General features: G+C 41.5%; 1 protein-coding gene across 2 annotated transcripts in view; it reads right to left on the bottom strand.

Annotated features, from left to right (window-relative positions):
* Positions 1 to 17,286, bottom strand: part of GRM3 (glutamate metabotropic receptor 3) — a 105,080-nt gene that overhangs the window by 35,676 nt on the left and 52,118 nt on the right. For both annotated transcript variants that reach the window (XM_030960670.1, XM_030960671.1), the window contains exon 2: positions 10,321 to 10,924. In XM_030960670.1, the coding sequence (XP_030816530.1) occupies positions 10,321 to 10,818 (498 nt within the window). In that variant the 5' untranslated portion in view covers positions 10,819 to 10,924. The remainder of the gene's footprint in view (positions 1 to 10,320; positions 10,925 to 17,286) is intronic.

The raw sequence follows: 17,286 nt of genomic DNA, 5'->3' as shown, positions 1-17,286 counted from the left end.
CTCTGGGAGAAGAAAGTTTTCATGTGTTTACAGCTGTTTGCTGTAAAGCTCTTCATTATGAACCTGTCCAGATGGTAGATTTTTAATGGACTAAAAATTAAAAAAATACAAGGAAGTCTGATTAATCACAAAAGGATAGTGACCCAATCATCCCTGAGCACTATTACTGCTCATGGAGTTCACTGAAGCTGTATCTGTTATTCATTCAGATCAGGACACTCTTCTTGAAATTCTCAAGTGGGGATTTTCTGGAATATTGTAACATTAGGGATATTAGGGATTAATTTTTCAAAAAAGCTCAAGTCTCAGGCACTTAGCTGATGCAATTGATTTCAGAACAGTCCCTTTTTCCAGCCATTTTCATGTTGATCTGAGCATTTGATCATAAAAATATTATCCTGGTTAAGAGGCTAACAGGATCTAGCAGGTTCTGCAGAAGAGCTGATATCTAAGACTGTGTCTGCTCAGGGTAGTAGAGGACAGTGGGATGTAAACCAGAATTATGTGCACTGAGATTGAGCCACCTGAGGCACACCTCCAGTGTAGCTCCATGCTGCCTTGACACGTGTGGAACAGCTTCAAAATTGCAGTGCAGATCCAGCTTTTCCTCAGTGAAATAATTTATTCTGGCAAAGCTCCAGGGAGCAATTTAATCAAGCCGTGGTGCATGCAATTAGTGCCTGAAATCCATATGTTGGCACTTAAGCAGCAGTAGTAGCCAGGTTTTTTCACTGTCAAAACTGGTGGGTTTTGCAGACACCTTTGAAGATAAGTCTGGATGTTCTGCATCTGCAAACTAAACCAGCCACTTAGCAGAGCTTGCTGTGGAGAAAGCATGTCCATGGAGTCTGCGTTCAGAGAGATGGGAAACCTTTATTGCTCTTGTGCTGCTGGGCTTATTAGTGCAGCCACTATCCTGTGGTCAGGTGCCACTTCCCAGGCAAACCTGGCTCTCGCTCAGCTGCTGGGATGGTGATTTGGTGGGTGATTTGTTGAGCATGGCAGTAAGTCCAGTGCCAGCCACAGGGACACACTGGCACCAGCAAATCCTGCAAACGGAGTGGCTGTGGCTGTGGCAGTGCCAGGGGGGACCAGAGTCCCTCTCCCTCTCCACATCTGTCACTTCTGCTTCTCTGAGCTGCAGGGACAGGATAAATGCTTGTGGGGTATTGCCAATCTTGTTTAAAACACTGAAAATGGCTTCATAACAACCACCTGCAAGGAACCATGAATTAGATACAGCTATCAAACACATGAACCTGGTTTCTGGGTGTATTTGTGGGCAAGAATCCTGCTGGTAAATGGGGACAGATAGGTTACACCTCTGTGTCTCAATAACCTTGATCTATCTTATGATTTATTCAACCTCATAGAACATTTTCTTAACCTTCATAAGATTTTTATTTTTGCTGACAGTAGGATTTATTCTGATGTTTTTGTTAAAAATTTCCCTTTTTAATGGCCCTGAGATTATTACTTGGATTTTTTTGAATGTGTATGGAACTGGAAAACACAGGAAATTTTGGAGAAAAGAAGGAAAGATAAATCTCTTAAGTGTTAAAAAAAGTAGGATGCTTTTACCACAATTTACAAGTGCATATTGCACATGTGTTGGACAGAGAAGGCCCCTGGTTAGATGACAGTGCTCTCTGCCCTTCTGAAATTTAACCATGTGAGAGTCTCATGGCACTTAACATGGCTTAATGAATCTAATTTCACAGAGCTCCTTTGAGACAGGGAAGAGCTACTCTGAACAGAATATAAATTAGGCTGTGGAGCAGAATAACATTAAGGTAAAGGAGTTTTTCTCTGCTGAGAAACTGGGCAAATTTCTGTCTCTCTGAGCTGCAATCTGTCCTAATGGAGATTCTTTTGTTGCCTTTGGTCTCCTGAGAAAGTATTTCTATTTCTGGGAATAAGTTGCAAGTACAGATTCCCACAGCAAGACCATGACAAAGCCATGTCCCAAGGTTTTTTCTAATTTCATTGCTATAACACAGGGCTTGAGCTCTTGCTTTGAAAAAACATTCACTTCAGCTAGTGTATGTTTTATCCAGTTCCTAAATGATAGTGATCTACCTTGTTGGCTTTTTATTATTATTTGGGCAGTTGGAAGTCAAACTGCATCCAAAACATTCATACCAATATATAACACAGTTTGTTTGGTTTTTTCCTGATTTAAAGTTTTCTTGTTTCTTAAATACAAAAATATACTGAAAGTTTGGTAGAAAGAGCTATTTTAGAAAGGCAGGAAAGAAACACTGGTTCTGAATGGGCTGGGTTGTGGGTGTGTGGTAGGTGGCAGGCATAAACCTAAGGCAGAGACTAAATGAGGTACTTCTCTAGCCAACATTCCCCACTGGCCTGTGCAGTCTTCCCATGATCTCAACTCCTGGAATGTACATTTTTTTTCTCAGGTTAAAATCTCCTCCTTTTCAATTTGTAAGAATTTTCTTCTATCCTCTGGTCCTGCATCACGTTGATAAAGACATTTACTTTGTGTTCCTGAGAAGAAATCTGTACATACTGAAAAGCTGATATTAGTTTCCCACCAAACCTTCTCCGGGCTAAACATGTGCGGTTCCCTCAATTTCTTCCTGTAAGGTTTGTGCTCCAGATTCTCCTCCCCATGATTATGTTTGTATTTATTGAATCATCCTTATACCAAGAGACTCAGAGGTAACATTCTAGGTGTGGTCCAATGAGAATAGAGTAAACAGAAATATTTATTTCCATCTATGTACTGGCCATGTTCTGCAGATACAGCTCAGGAGGCTGTGAGCTGCCAGACTACATCACTGGCAATAAACATGAGCAATACTGTAAATCTGGGCTCCACCACAATTTTCCCTCTTCTCTTGGGATTTATTAGGCTCCTACCTGGGGACAGTGTGACCCAGAGTGACTCAGTCTGAACACTTCCGGCAAACTCACATAATTTGGGAGTATTTGGGAGGAGGAGAGTTCAGTGATGCAAATGCAGCTGCTCACCTTGCACCCAAGAAAAAATTCACTCCAAGCTAATTTGTTTTCAAAGAGAAATTAGGACCTTAAGGGCCTCACTGCTTTCAGAACTGAAAAACCTTTATCAGCCTGGAGCATCATCTCTCCCTAGCCCATTTTTAAACTAAGGGTGCCAACTCTGGGATATCAGAATAAGCGCTAATGAAGGCAGTGACTGCACAGGGGCTGTGTCATGACCTGCAGCAAAAAGCACAAATTTGGCTTCAGCAGAACTCCAAGCACTGACCCCACAAGGTCACGGGGAATGCCAATATCCCAGTTCTTTAAATCATTAAAGGTCAGTTGTAAGGAACTCAACCAGATGCAGTGAGGTTATTTAGGAGTCCCAGCCTGGCTTGTTCTCCTGTGAAATCTTCTGGTGCATTGCAGGACTGAAGCAGTGGTTTCCATCAGCTTTCTCACTCTTTGGTATTAAGAAGCCTGTTTCCTACTTTGTAGGTATTGTTCCTTAACAAAATGGCTTCCAAAAGGTAACTCAGGAAAAGATAATTCACTATCAAATGAATAAAAAATATCTGGCATCTTTTGTTAGCAGGAAGAGGGGTGAAGGAAACATTATTTTTAGTCTTGGTCTTCTCTTGAGAATAAGGAGCAATGAAGCTGGGAAAAATATAGCTAAATGTTTGCAGTGGACTCAGTAGCTGCCACATAGAGAGAAGTAGTGTTTGAACTGTGAAATAACTTCATCTGCAAAATGAACATCAGAAATAAGGAATACTGTCAGAATAACAGCTAGGATTTCTGCACAGGACTTGGGAATTTCTTTTTATATTTGTGTCTGTCCAGTGCAATGAAAAGCAAACCATGCAGAGAAATGTTGTGCTTTGAAGGAATTGTTTGGAAATCTTTTTTTCTTTTTTCCTGCAGGGGATGGCACAGTGAGCTGTCACATATGCACTCTGCCTCCATGCAGCATTACTGTTGCAGTGAAGTAAGCTGAGCACCAAACCTGCACCCTGAAAAGAGACTTGTGCAAAAGATCTTGCTTTGCCTGAGAGTGTAACTCTTCTCTGAGACTTCATAAACCTGCCTGTGACTCATGTCCCATTCACACAGGATCAGAAAAGGTGCTAAAACTGGGGCTGTTGGTTCTAAAAGAACATGGAATTGCTTCTGGAGTTAAAAGAGCTATCAGTGATAAATATGATAATTTGAGACTCGTTAACTGATGAGTAAATCCTAGTCAGAAGGGGTAGAATGAGTGCAGAGTAAGGCCCAGTCAGAAGGGGTAGAATAAGTATAGGGGATGTCTAGGTGACCCTAGCTAGTTCTTATTCTTGGCCACTTTCTCTTGTAGTGACATCCTTTCCCACTTGGAACAGTTTATTGCTCTCTACAACTCCCTGAAAGGAGATTGCAGCAGGTGAAGGTTGGTGTCTTCTCCCCTAACAAGTGATAGGACAAAAGGAAAGGGTCTCAAGTTGAGCAAGGGGAGGTTTAGATTAGATAACAAGAAAAATTGTTTCACTGAACTGGAGGTCAGGCATTGGAACAGGCTGCCCAAGGATGTGATGGATTCACCAGCTCTGAAAGTATTCACAAAACTTAGATGTGACACTTGGAAACATGGTTTAATGGTGGGCTTGGCAGTGCTGGGCTAAAGGTCCCACTCAGTGATCTTAGAGGTCTTTTCCAACCTCAACAATTCTATGATTCTCTCATTGTATGGTAGAGCTCCTTCCTTCTTACCTGTGATCTCAGTGGTTACTTATCTATCCCTGTAAAGTCTTACAATTTCCCCTCAGCAAAAGGACAAAATGCACACACTTAAGAAATAAAAATTATAGCCCAAAATCAAATCAAAATGACTACAAAGTAATCAGTTACTGTGGGATTTTCAGAGAAGCCAGAGGGTGGTACCCATATTCCTTTGAAATCTCTAGGAAAGAAACGCTCAGTGTTGTTTGGGCATTTGAAAATCTCAGCCTAGTGGCTGTTCAGGTTCTGAATGTGGAATAGAAACAAAGAGGGGAACAAACAGCAAGGGTCTGGCTGAGAGGTGGTGGAAAGAGGGGAAGAACAGAGATAAAAGAGGAGAGAGTTTAAAGGACACAGATGGAAGCAGGCAAGTGCATGTGTGGCTTAAATGCTGGTGGTCGGTGGTCCATCTTACAGAATGGATTTTTTAATAAGGATTTTGTTTACTTTCACAAGCACAAAATCACCAGAGGCTGTCAGTGCACAGCAAAAATGGCTTGTGTGGCCTGGCAAACTTCTGAAACATGTCTCCTGCCCACATCCCTGTGGGACAGAGACCCATGTGCTATGTTTCATTTATTTTTTGGTTCATTTAAGAATTTTACACTATTTTCAGTGGTGATGGAAGTCAAAAGCTATTGTTAAGACTCTGTTTGAAAGATGGTTTATTCTTGGAGGAAGGAAATGGAGGTGATTATCTTTCAGGCTCCATGAGCCCTTGGCAGACATTTGTGGCTAAGGAGAAATGACAGCCAGGAAAAGATTGCCAGTAAATGAGTAAATAATATTTTGAATTTCATGCCAGATGGTCACTCACTTAGGAGTGGCTTTAGCTTTTGTGATAGCAGTAATGCACTGTTAAACCTGCTGCAGTGGTTTTGTTACAGTTTACTTGAGACACAGCTAGAAACTGAAGAGAAGACAGCAGGGCACTGATTTCTGTTCTGCTGTTTTTTCTGGATGAGGCTCTAAATTGGAAATACCTTTCATGGTCGTGATCTGGAGGTCTTGTGGGTTGACAGCCAGGTGACAGCCTTTACATCCATGTCAATATAGTATATATAGACATTAAAAATCCAGCCTACCTAAAGGAATGTTTTGATTTTTCTAAGAGCTGACTGAAGGGAATGGACCCTAGTCTTCATTTTCAGAAGAAGAATACAGTTTTCAGAAACAGGGAAGAACAAATCCAGCCAAAATACCTTGAATAAAGGTATTCCTGCTTCCACATGCATATTCCTGAAAAAAGCTGACCTAAGTGTCTCAAACATGGAATTGGGATTGGCTATGCAGGTGCTCCTCTGCAAATGAATACTGCCTCTTTTTCTTATTATCTTTACTGTGTCAATCTCTCCAAGGACAATATGTTTGAAATGTTGTAAACTAAGAAAGAGTGGATAACCTTGCTCAGATGAAAAACCACAAGCCCAAAAGAAAGCTCTCCAAATTTGGAATTCTTCACTTCCTGGTGCTAGATTCAACTCAAGTCAGAATTTTATTTCATGAAAACAGCTTTTTAAAATTTTTTTTAAACATGAGCTTTTCCATTGACTAAGAATCCTGGCTTGAGTTTTGAAGAATCAAATGCTGTGCAGATTGGGCTCGCTGCTAATTTAAACACAACATCTAAAAACTAATTATCCAGATCATCATTAACGATAATAGCCTAGTCTGACCAGAAAATAATTAAGCATTCTGCATTCTCTTGTTGTTTTTAGTCTCTGCAAAAAGTGCCTATCGCACATACTGACTCAGTGGGGAAGATGTTCATTGCTGATTTACCAGCAAAATCTTTTATTCCTTAGTGGAAGGTAATGAAAGGAGTACAAATCTAACAGCAGGAGGATCATGAAGCGATTTGGCAGACAGCTGTCCAGAAAAAAGCAGGAGAGGGAGGGCGAAAGGAGGGGAAGAAAAAATATTGAAATATAAAGACAAATTCACAGGAGGGGGAAAAAAAAGCCAGAAATAATTTTTGTCTGAAGAACTCAGCATGTTTTATTTTAAGGCTAAGAAACTGCACTGTGGACTTTATGGTGTTTACTGCTCTCAGCAAAAGAAAAATGCTTGCCAGGGCTACATCTGGAAGCATCTAGCACCCTGGATGCTGCTGGAAAACTCAGGGAAAGGGGGTGCTGAGCCTTGCACACACACCCCTAGTGAAATATTTTGACTTTCAGCAGTGGTGTGATTCCAGTTGTTACTGGATCTACTCTGTCCAGGTGACTGGCTCTGAAATTGGTATGGCACCAAAATTCTTGCCTTCAATGCTTGAAAGTCCTTACAATTTCAGGCTTGAGACTGCAATGTCTATTATTCTTGACAGGGATTTTCTTTTGAAAGAGAACTTGTGACTGACTATCTTAACAGGATGGGCAACAGGAGTCAATGGCTTAATTATGTCTTTTCTAGGCTTAATTACATCTTTTTTAGGTGGTGTGAAATCTAGAGGAAAGCTAGCAAAGAGAGACTGAAGGAGGGCCAACACAATTCATGTAAAGAGAAAATAAACAACTGAATATTTTTATCTAGAAGAAGAAATGGAAGATGCTTGATGACAAGTTGAATGATTTGTGAAACTATTTGTTTTTCTGAAGAACTGTGTTAAGAAAGATCTCACTTTTGAAAAATTATTGACAAGTCTAGGGAAGATCATATAGTAATATTAACTATAAGTATTGTTCCATCATCCTCCTTAGGTTTTGAAAATTCGATGACCGACAGATTTTCATACAGCTATAGTACCATTTTTTACATGTACTGATTGAGAAAATCTCTAATCAGGACTTCAAATTTCCATTGCACAGCTGCTCCAAACCTAAGATTTTGGAATATGAAACATCTATATACACACATATGTATTTATATACATATATAAATAATGTATATTTGATGTGTGCTTCATCCAATCTACTGCCTCAGATATGGATTTAGTCTTAGATCAGTGATCACCAGAAACTGGCTTCAAAAGGATAGATTGACAGATGTTGTACAAGAGGCCACTGAGTACTTTAGGAATGTGATCTGACTCCCTCTGGGTTTCTGGGAGGGAATGAAATACCTGCACCATCTCCTCTGCTGTAACTACTTCTATAGATATGTCTTTTAGGCTACCTTATATCTTCATGTCCTTTGGATGCACTTGAACTTAGGGTGGGCTGAGAAACACACTGACCACAAACCAAAGGCACAGCAAAAAAACTCCCACTCCCCCACCAGTGGGATAAGGCAGTCATATGATGCTTCAAAATATTTTGCCAGCCTTCAGACAGTTGTAGCTCTGGGAACTGCTGAACCAAAGGAGGCATCTTACAGAATTTCTTCTTTTTGTTTCTAGTCACTTCTGGAACTCATTCAGCTTTTAGCATCCACAACAACCTACCATTTGCTGGTTTCATTTGATGTACTCTTTGTGTGATTGAGAGAGACAATGAAAAATGATTTCCTTAACAGTTTGTGCTGCCCAAGGTTCTGTAGCTACTATTTTCCCCCTTCAGATATCTCCTTTTCAGCCTGAAACTTGTTCTTTGTGCTCCAAGTGATCAGACCCACATAACTGGTGAAGGATACATTCCTGCTCTGCTAGCTGGTCCACAGAGGGATAAAACCACTTCTACTGCAAGATACGGCTGAGGTTCTGCCCTGCAGAAACTGTTCTCCTGCAGTATGGGCAAGGATTTGCCCTTGTATTCCCTACTATGAATACACAGATGAGTTACACACTGGAATACAAAAGGAAATAAAACACAATTTCTTTAAATTCTTCTGCGCTCGTGCATGTCCTATGGGATCTGACCATGCTCCCAACTGATGGGATTTAATGCCTTCACAAGAGCAGCAACCAGCTCCCCAGAGTAATTCTGATTGAAACGAACATTGGATGAACTCTTGCCCTATTTATGAACAGGCAAATGAGGTTCTGTGGGCTTTCTGTCACTGCTGGGATAGTCTGCAGTACACAAGAACTCTTATTGCTCTTGACACTGGTGCAGCCATTAAGGCTTGTGCTCAGTCTGGAAAAATGTCCCACACTGGGTCTGAAAAAACATCCTGCACTGTCAAGACTTGGTGCCTTTGGAAACCTGCAGCTGCCCATGAGGAAATACCAGATGCAGGGTCTTAGTCTGTGTCAGTCTGGGCTTCAGACAGCCCCCACTTGTGATTATGAGTCATGTGAACTAGCTTGTTTTATTTAACCCAAAATAATGTGAGCACAGAATCACAGAATCATTTTGGTTGGAAAATATCTCCAAAATCACAGACTGACCTTTCGCTGATCACCACCATGTCAGCCAGACCTTGGCACTGAGTGCCACGTCCAGTAATTTCTTTAAAATATCCAGGGATGGTGACTCCACCACCTCCCTCCCTGGGGAATCCGTTCCAATGCTTAACAACCCTTTCTGTGAAGAAATTCTCCTGATGTCCAGCCTGAACTTCACGTAGTGCAGCTTGAGGCCATTTTCTCTCAACCTGTCACTGGTTGCTAGGGAGAAGAGGGCACCCCTCATCTGGCTGCAACTTCCTTTCAGGTATTTGTAGCTATAAGGTCCCCTCCGAGCCTCCTCTTCTCCAGGCTAAACACCCCCAGCTCCTTCAGGAAGAGACTTCAGCATCTTTCTCTGTAGACCCTTCACCATCTCTGTTGCCTTTCTCTGGACATGCTCCAGCATCTCAATGTTGCAGTGAGTGGCCTAGAACCGGGCACAGGATGTGAGGTGTGGCCTCACCAGTCCCCAGTACAGAGGTCCCTGCCCTGGTCCTGCTGGACACACCACTATTGATACAAGCCAGGATTCCATTGGTTTGTTGGCCACCTGGGCACTCCTGGCTCATGTTCAGCCACTGTCAGCCAGCGCCCCCAGGTCCTTTCCTGCTGGGACGCTTTCCAGCCACTCTTCCCCCAGCCTGTTGTCCTGCAGGGGGTTATTGTGACCCAAGTGCAGGACCTGTATTTGGCCTTATTGAACTTCATACCATTAACTTCAGTCCACTGATTCAGTCTGCAGAGTCTTCCTACCAGCACTCCTGCCCAGCTGATGTAATCTGCAAACTGACTGAGGGTACACTTGATCTCCTCACCCAGGTCATTGATTACTAAACAGGTCTGGCCCCAGTACTGAGCCTTGGGAAACCCCACTAGTAACTAGAAGACAAGGATTTATTTTTAAATTTTAAATATCTGTTGTTAAAATGACAAATGTTATGAACATGCAGCATGCCAGGAACACATGTATTCAGACACATAGGTGGTAGCATTTATGATTGATGTGAACAAATATCTGCACTTTAAGCTGTAGAAAGTGTCATGAAATGCAAAGTTCAAAATAAATACTAAGACTTTTGGAAACTTCGGTTGCCTGCAGGATACACCATAACTAGAAGAAGTGGACAGCTGCTGGAGTTCGGAAGTACAGTGAGTATTTTAAAGAGTGAATCGAACTAATGTAAATTCAGTAAAAATCATATGCTAGCTTGACCCCTAGGGTAAAGTGACCAAGCTAAGACTTGCTTTATTGGCAAACTTACATAAGCAGTGGTTCTCTCACTGGAGCTGCAGATAAACAGTTCTCACCTGGTGGGGCTGCTGTGACTCACCTGTATGGAGACGCTGCTGTAGGAACCACCGATGACTCCTGCAATCAGCAGTGGCAAATTCTCCTGGATGGCATAGGAGCCATCAGGGCACATGTACTCAGTTTCATCCACTTTAGTCAAAGATGCCCTGACAAACTCCAAAGACTGTTCTAAGGCATATGTATCCCTGGAACACGTGTCCAAGATGTGAACTCCAAGCTTAATTCCCGGCAGCAAGTAATTGTCTTTGTTGATTTCATCAATTGCAAACAGCATGGCCTCCAAGCGCTGGATGCCTCGGTCTTCATTGATTCTCCCACATTCTTCTATCCCAGTGCCTTTTTCCTTGATTGGGAATAAGCCTCCTAAGACCAGGTCTCCTTCTATCTTAATTTCCTTTCTGACAAAGCTGTGGTCACTTAGGGAAAGGAAAACTCCTTTGGAAAATAAAGCTAGCGCAAGGACTTGGAGTCTGGTGAACATCTTCATTGGTCCTGTTTTAGCAGCTCTAAGAAACATTGGTGGGAGCAAAAACACTCTTCAGTTTTTCTGATCCATTGCCAGATATGAAGTGCTGTCCCACAAGCCAGTGAAGAACAAGCCAACAAGTCTTTCCACTGGGCCTCTAAAGAAGAGATGGAAAGAATTAGAAAAGGCAAAAGGAGACACAGGGATGTGAGATGCCTTAATCACACCACCATCCCTCCCTGAGGCAAACAAAATTCTTCCAAGCAAATTAAGGTAAATACATAAATAAGTAAGAGAGACATGAAAGAGGAGAATAAGAGACATGACAAGAAGGAGTCTCGTGTTTGATGCTTGCTCAGAGCATGAAAATGCTTGCGGCTGGACTTTCTCTCTTTAATGTTAATCGCAGCTCAGGGCTCAGATCAAAGGGAGGACACAGCAGTGATGTGTGTGCTTAGGATATGATTTTACTCTCACTAAGGTCAGGACAGTTTGCCAATGACCTGAAAAGGAGAAAAATCAAACCTCAGAGTGAAGATCGCAATGTAACAATTTTATGAATAAGTATGCACACGCAAAATCTGTTTATGCAGCACAGATGCATGACCTGTCCATGGACTCCTTGTCAATATCTCTTCAAATTTATCAAAGTGGCTGCTTGAACTCCCAATCCTGAGATGAATTGTGTGGCAATAGTTAAGCAGAACACTTTAATAATTTATTTCTGTACTTACCTTTTCCTTAACAGAGTATATACTAGAGTTGCAGGGTTATCTATAATTTAGAAACACTTAGCACAAAGAAATTGAAATCAGCAACAATTAAGATTTAACACTGAATAATGAATGAGCATGCTTATTGCCAAGCAGTTGTTTATCCTAGTACAATTTCAACATTGCTGTACCAAATTGAGTGAAAGGATAGCTTTTTTGTTCATATTTATTCCAACACTGTTCTCTCATAAATCAGTAATGGGTCAGATGCACTGTTAAAGGTCTCCCTCTGCTATCTGAACAGTCTGAGCTGCAGACTGTCTCAGCAGAATTTTCCATTCAGAAATGTCAATGGAAAAAAGGCTTCCTCATCCCTAAATGATCTTTAAGTAAGCTAGTTTGTTTATCACATGTGGATTATTAAACAGGTCCAGAAAATAGATTTTCTGGTAATTTTTAACAGAAGAAATGATTTTGACTGTATTCAGCAGTACTTTCTGTATCAGACCTAGTACTCTAATTTACCAAACATTATTGAATTGTATAGAGGGCATATGAAATGGTGGCACTACCCCATTGGAAATCATTATCAGACAAAAAGGTGACATTTGTCACATAAATGTCTGTGTGGTTAATAATTCAGTTACATTGTTTTCATCACTAATCCACTCTTCAGATAAAAACAGGGCTTGGGATTTTTTTAATGCAATATCCATCTTATTTACCTCTGTGGCTTCTGTTGCCAGTGTATCTCAGCAAACATTCATACACAAAGCTTTATAACAGTGGCAAAATATTTGTTTTCCCTGTTTCACACTTGGGAGAAAAAGAGACAGAGAGATGAATTGAGATTCTCAGAAGATTCTAAATTCAGATTTTGATCTTCTCGGCACTCACAGTCACTATCAAAATTTGGAAAGGTCAACTGTGCCCTGAACCCCCTGGTTCCCACTGAATCACTGAGTCTGAAAAACTTCCTAACGAAGTTCTTCCAAGCCTATCCTTTAGTGATTTACCTAAGGTCATCAGCACAGCCAAGAATCAAACTGATCTTTCCCAGTGCTCCTCTGATACCTTAGCAATAAACCTCCCTTGTTTCCTATTGCTCCCTCTGGCTTTTATGTGACTCTTTTATAAAGTCATATTAAACCAATCTGCTTTCAACAGCTCTTCAACACAACCAGGAACAACTGAGTTTCCCCAAGAAAAGGCTTTAAAATGGGGCCCTCTAGAAGGTTTTCTAAAACTACCCTGGGACAGACCTAGAGCTACAGCAGGGAGGGTGCTCTCATTCCCTTGAGTCCTTCATAAGTGCTGATTTCTGCAAGTGGAATCACATTTCACCTTGCATCTCCTCCATGTCACAGGAATGCATGGGTCTCTGATACATCAGCAAGAAAGGATAGAAAAGTACTAAAAATTATTTCAAAATTGCACATGGACAACTGATTTCCTCAGCAAAGAATGCAAAGGATTTCTGTATTCTGTCACCTATGCTTGTTACGGTGGTGCTGCTGAGGGAAACTGAAATCGGTGATGGCACAGCAAGGGATCAGTCCCTGCAGAGCCCAAGGGCCAATCTGACCAGGTGAGGATTGGGAATGACCATTTTTCTGATTCTTCCTTGCCACTTTGTGCTGACAGCACTGGCCTGAAGGCATCCAGGGATGTGAAAGGAGGAGGTGGTGGGAGCCCCATTTAGGTTGGAGAACACAGGTGACTGATCCCCACAGTCCTGCTCTGTCTGGGGACACACAGCTTGGTAAAGGCTGTCCATGGGTAGGGGCCACCCACCTCCACTGGTTGTCTTACCTTCCCCAGGGACTGTGTGGTTCTGAGCTTGTCATGGGGCTTTGAGACTACAGGGTGACACCACGGATGCAGAGTCCTGCTTCCCAGGAAAAACATCCTATTTTATGTGTTCAAATCCTCTCTTTATAAATGGGAGACATTAAAGAAAACCACAGCTTGTGGTATAAAATGTGCCACTCTTCTTCATCAGACTTGGCAGCACTGCTGTCCATGTAGTGGCATTGCAGTGTCCTGCTGGGCACCAAGGATGCTGAGCAGAGGTTCAGAGTGAAGGTGTTCATGCAAAAGCTGATTTGTCAGGGGAGGATTCCCCTTTGGGTTGTGAGGGATGGGTGCCTGCGGGGTTTCTCATGGGTGGGACTCCTGGAGGAAGCTGTGAGGCAGATTTGGGTGGTCAGTGAGCAGCATCACTGTGGAGACTCTGAACAGACATCTTGGTGGGATGGAGACTATTTTAAAGCAGATCACAGAGATGGGCTTGCAGCTCAGTTCCTCTCCTGTTCTCTCTGGTGTGCACCTCCCACATGCTTTCTCTGCAGCTTGTGTAACTCAGGACTATATATACAAACATTTCATACCTATTCCAGGCTGATACAGCCCATATTCCTCCTCTTGAACATGGTGAAGATACCACTGATCATATCCTTCCTGAAGTGATTTCACTACACTGACCACTGCTATTGGCTTTTGTAGAGCTGTCTTCTACTAAAAGCATGTTTCTGGGATATTTCAAAAAGAAGTGCTTGCTGATCAAGTGGAAATTATTTTATTTTTTGTTTATATTTAAAGTCTTAATGTCAACTACAGGCAGGGTTTTGTTGTTCTTGGTGTTCTGTTAGTACTGCATTCCTGCCCTATAGCCTTTGGATCTCTGGTGGAAATAGAAGTAGAGTCTGGGTGTAGAAGCAATGTAAACATCAACATGGAAAATAAACAGGCTGAAGGAGAAAAGTTTCCATATCTGCATCAGAGGGTTTCTGCCAGCATTGCTCTATCTGAACTTGTGAAACATCTTCATTTGGCACTCCAGAGCCCTTTCTCTTTCCACTACAAGAAGCCCACAGGGGGAAGCTGCATCTGCCCTTGGGGGAGACTCAGCACATCCCTTACTGAAAGCAACTCACTTGTGTACAATAGCAGCTGTGCTGCTCTCACTGGAAATCCACTTGCCTCTAGGTCTGAATCATCAGCTTTGGGGATTATTTCTGTGTGTGTGAAAAGTTGATTGCACAGATTTACTATTTCTTGGTGTGAGTTTTCTTATTTACTAAGGCATTGTATTTGTGGGGTTCCCAGACAAAGGAAGGAATGGTGAATCTGACTCCATGTTCTCAGAAGGCTAATTTATTATTTTATGATACTATATTATATTAAAGAATACTAAACTAAACTACACTAAAGAATACAGAAAGGATACTTACTGAAGGCTAAAAAGATAATAATGAAAACTCCTGACTCTCTCCAGAGCCTCGACACAGCTTGACCCCGATTGGCCAATAAGTCAAAAAAATTCACATGAAACCAATGAAACAATCACCTGTTGGATAAACAACCTCCAAACACATTCCACATGTGAGCACTAGACAGAAGCAAATGAGATAAGAATTTGCTTTCCTTTTTCTCAGAGGCTTCTCAGCTTCCCAGGAGAAGAATCCTGGGCAAAGGGATTTTTCCAGAAAATATGATTGCCACACTAAGGATGGGCACATTCTAGTTTCTGTGAAAGCAACTAAAATGAGAAAGAGATTTGGGGTTTGGAGTCTGAGGTTTCTGTGTTCAGTATCCCACTGATATAATCTCCAAAACTAAATCTGTCTTCCAGGGCTATATGCACGTGTCTGCAGCTCACAAGCAGGTCCACCTGTGCTGTTGGTTCAGAGATGAATTCTTCTCAGACTAAGAATTTTCAGCCTATTTGTCTTGTAGGCGTCAAACTTCAAAGAGAATTGCAGCTGAATTTTTCATTTGGCCAGATGACTTATAAATCAAACATTATTGCTCATACATTGGTGGCAATTTTGTCTATGCCTTCCATCATACCAGCCCCAATGCCTGGTACTGGCAATCCAGCACCCAGCAGCCATGCATTTTCCAACCTGCCATTTATAAGGATGGAATGGGAAGCCTTACAGAGCTGAGGCATTTCAGATTGCCTAGCTATTTTTCAACACCATTAACTAATGAATAGGACAATCTACATGACAGGGCTAAAACTTTGGAGAGGTTTCCTCTCCTCCCTGCCATGTGCTCTATCCTAAATTTCCCCGCATTTGCTCCCCCTCACAGTGTTCTGCAGGGCTCATCTGTTTATGCAGCTTCCTGACAAAGGATGCAACAGGAGCTGACGTGGGTGCTGGAGAAGATTATGTTTAGCTTTATTGTGGGTGGCTCCCCCTTGGCAGTTGAGGATTTATACTGCATTATTCAGAGCTATAACGTGTTATTGTGGTGCCTGGAGCCATATGCCAGCTCAGTATCACCTGCTGTCCTTTGTAAAATTTCTTTGGAGGAGAACCATGCCCAGTGTAAGGTCACAGAGGAAGTTCCCACCACACCTGTGCTCTCATGGCATTTTACAAATATTGAAGCTAATAGTTTCATCAATAGATCTTTCTCCAAGGTCACCCATCAGAGAAGTATCTTTCCCTGAGCCTTTGCTGTGCCCTAAAAATTTTATCTTAGGGAAGCAAATTTCTAAAACAATTCAAATTTCAGCTCAAAATTCTGGTGTGTCTTTCAAGAGTGACACAAGAAGCTGAATGCCAAGATTTCTTTCTCTCAGAGATCATGGGTAACCTGCACAGTAGCACAGATCATCCAACACATTTATCACATTTATATGTGCCCTGGCAGAGCTTGACCTTAACACCTGATGAGAACTGCACTGAAATATAATGTCTTATTTAATCAGAAAAAAGTGACAGACAAGCTTGGGTCTCCTTGCCTATTATAATTAGAGATGTCGTCACCTCTGGAAGAGAAATATTTGTAAAGTGACCCAAAGCTTACAGTGACAGACCTGTGCCAAGCACACAAATTGCTCACACCCTGATTCTGGCTGGCTGAAATCTGGTAGCTTCAATCAGGACATAAAAGAAAACAAAGAAACAAACAAACCAGGGAAAAGTTACAGAACACGTGGTGAGTTGGAGAAAACAAGTGAATTTCTTCTATGGAAATGGAGAATTTCCTTCATGAAATGTTAATCAGGTACTGACATATAAATTTGCTAAAAATTAATTGAATTAATGAAAGTGCTTTAAATTTCAATTGTTGGCTGTTACATCTCAGATTTTTTTTCTTGCCTTGTGAAATATGACAAAAATGGCTTTCCAATTAGGTACTTCTGTGAATTCCATTTCATCTTGAAAACCTGTACATGAAAAACATTAATTATTGCAATTAGCACCAGCAGCAGCATGAGGCTGCAAACCATACAAGTTCATGCCATGTCTAGTATATTGTAAAAGAGTTTGAAAAGCCCTAAAAATTTCGGGGAAATTTCAGTATAAAGACATATAAAGCAAGTGATAATACATCAGAGTAGGAGTAAATCACCAGTCTTAAAATAAAAACTTATATTCTGTTGCTTTAGAACAAGAAGAAAAATTCAGAACACTGTGTTACTATTTGCACTGTGTTAGCATCAACATCTGATGCTTTATGTTTTCTACAATGTCAACATAGAGCAGATGCCCAGCCCTCTCCTCAGAGATCTATGATATCCTGTTTCAGAAAAGAAGGATTTAAAATATTAATCATACGGGAAAACAGATGTCTTTGATGTGTTACTCTTTAAGTTTCCAGATATTAAATAACTCTATGGATTAGAACTAGAAGTATTAATTTAGCCTGGTGTGGAACAAGGAGCCCCTGAAGATCTCCAGACATTAATATGGAGTGAAAATATGAGTCTTTGTTATTTGTTAAAATACATGAGAGCATTTGGCACTGTCTCTTCCAGAGTGAGTTTGGTCTCAGGAGAGGGAGTTAC

The sequence above is a fragment of the Camarhynchus parvulus genome, chromosome 1A (genome assembly GCF_901933205.1).
Source record: "Camarhynchus parvulus chromosome 1A, STF_HiC, whole genome shotgun sequence".
NCBI lineage: Eukaryota > Metazoa > Chordata > Aves > Passeriformes > Thraupidae > Camarhynchus > Camarhynchus parvulus.
This window is presented reverse-complemented; position numbering and strand designations above follow the sequence as displayed.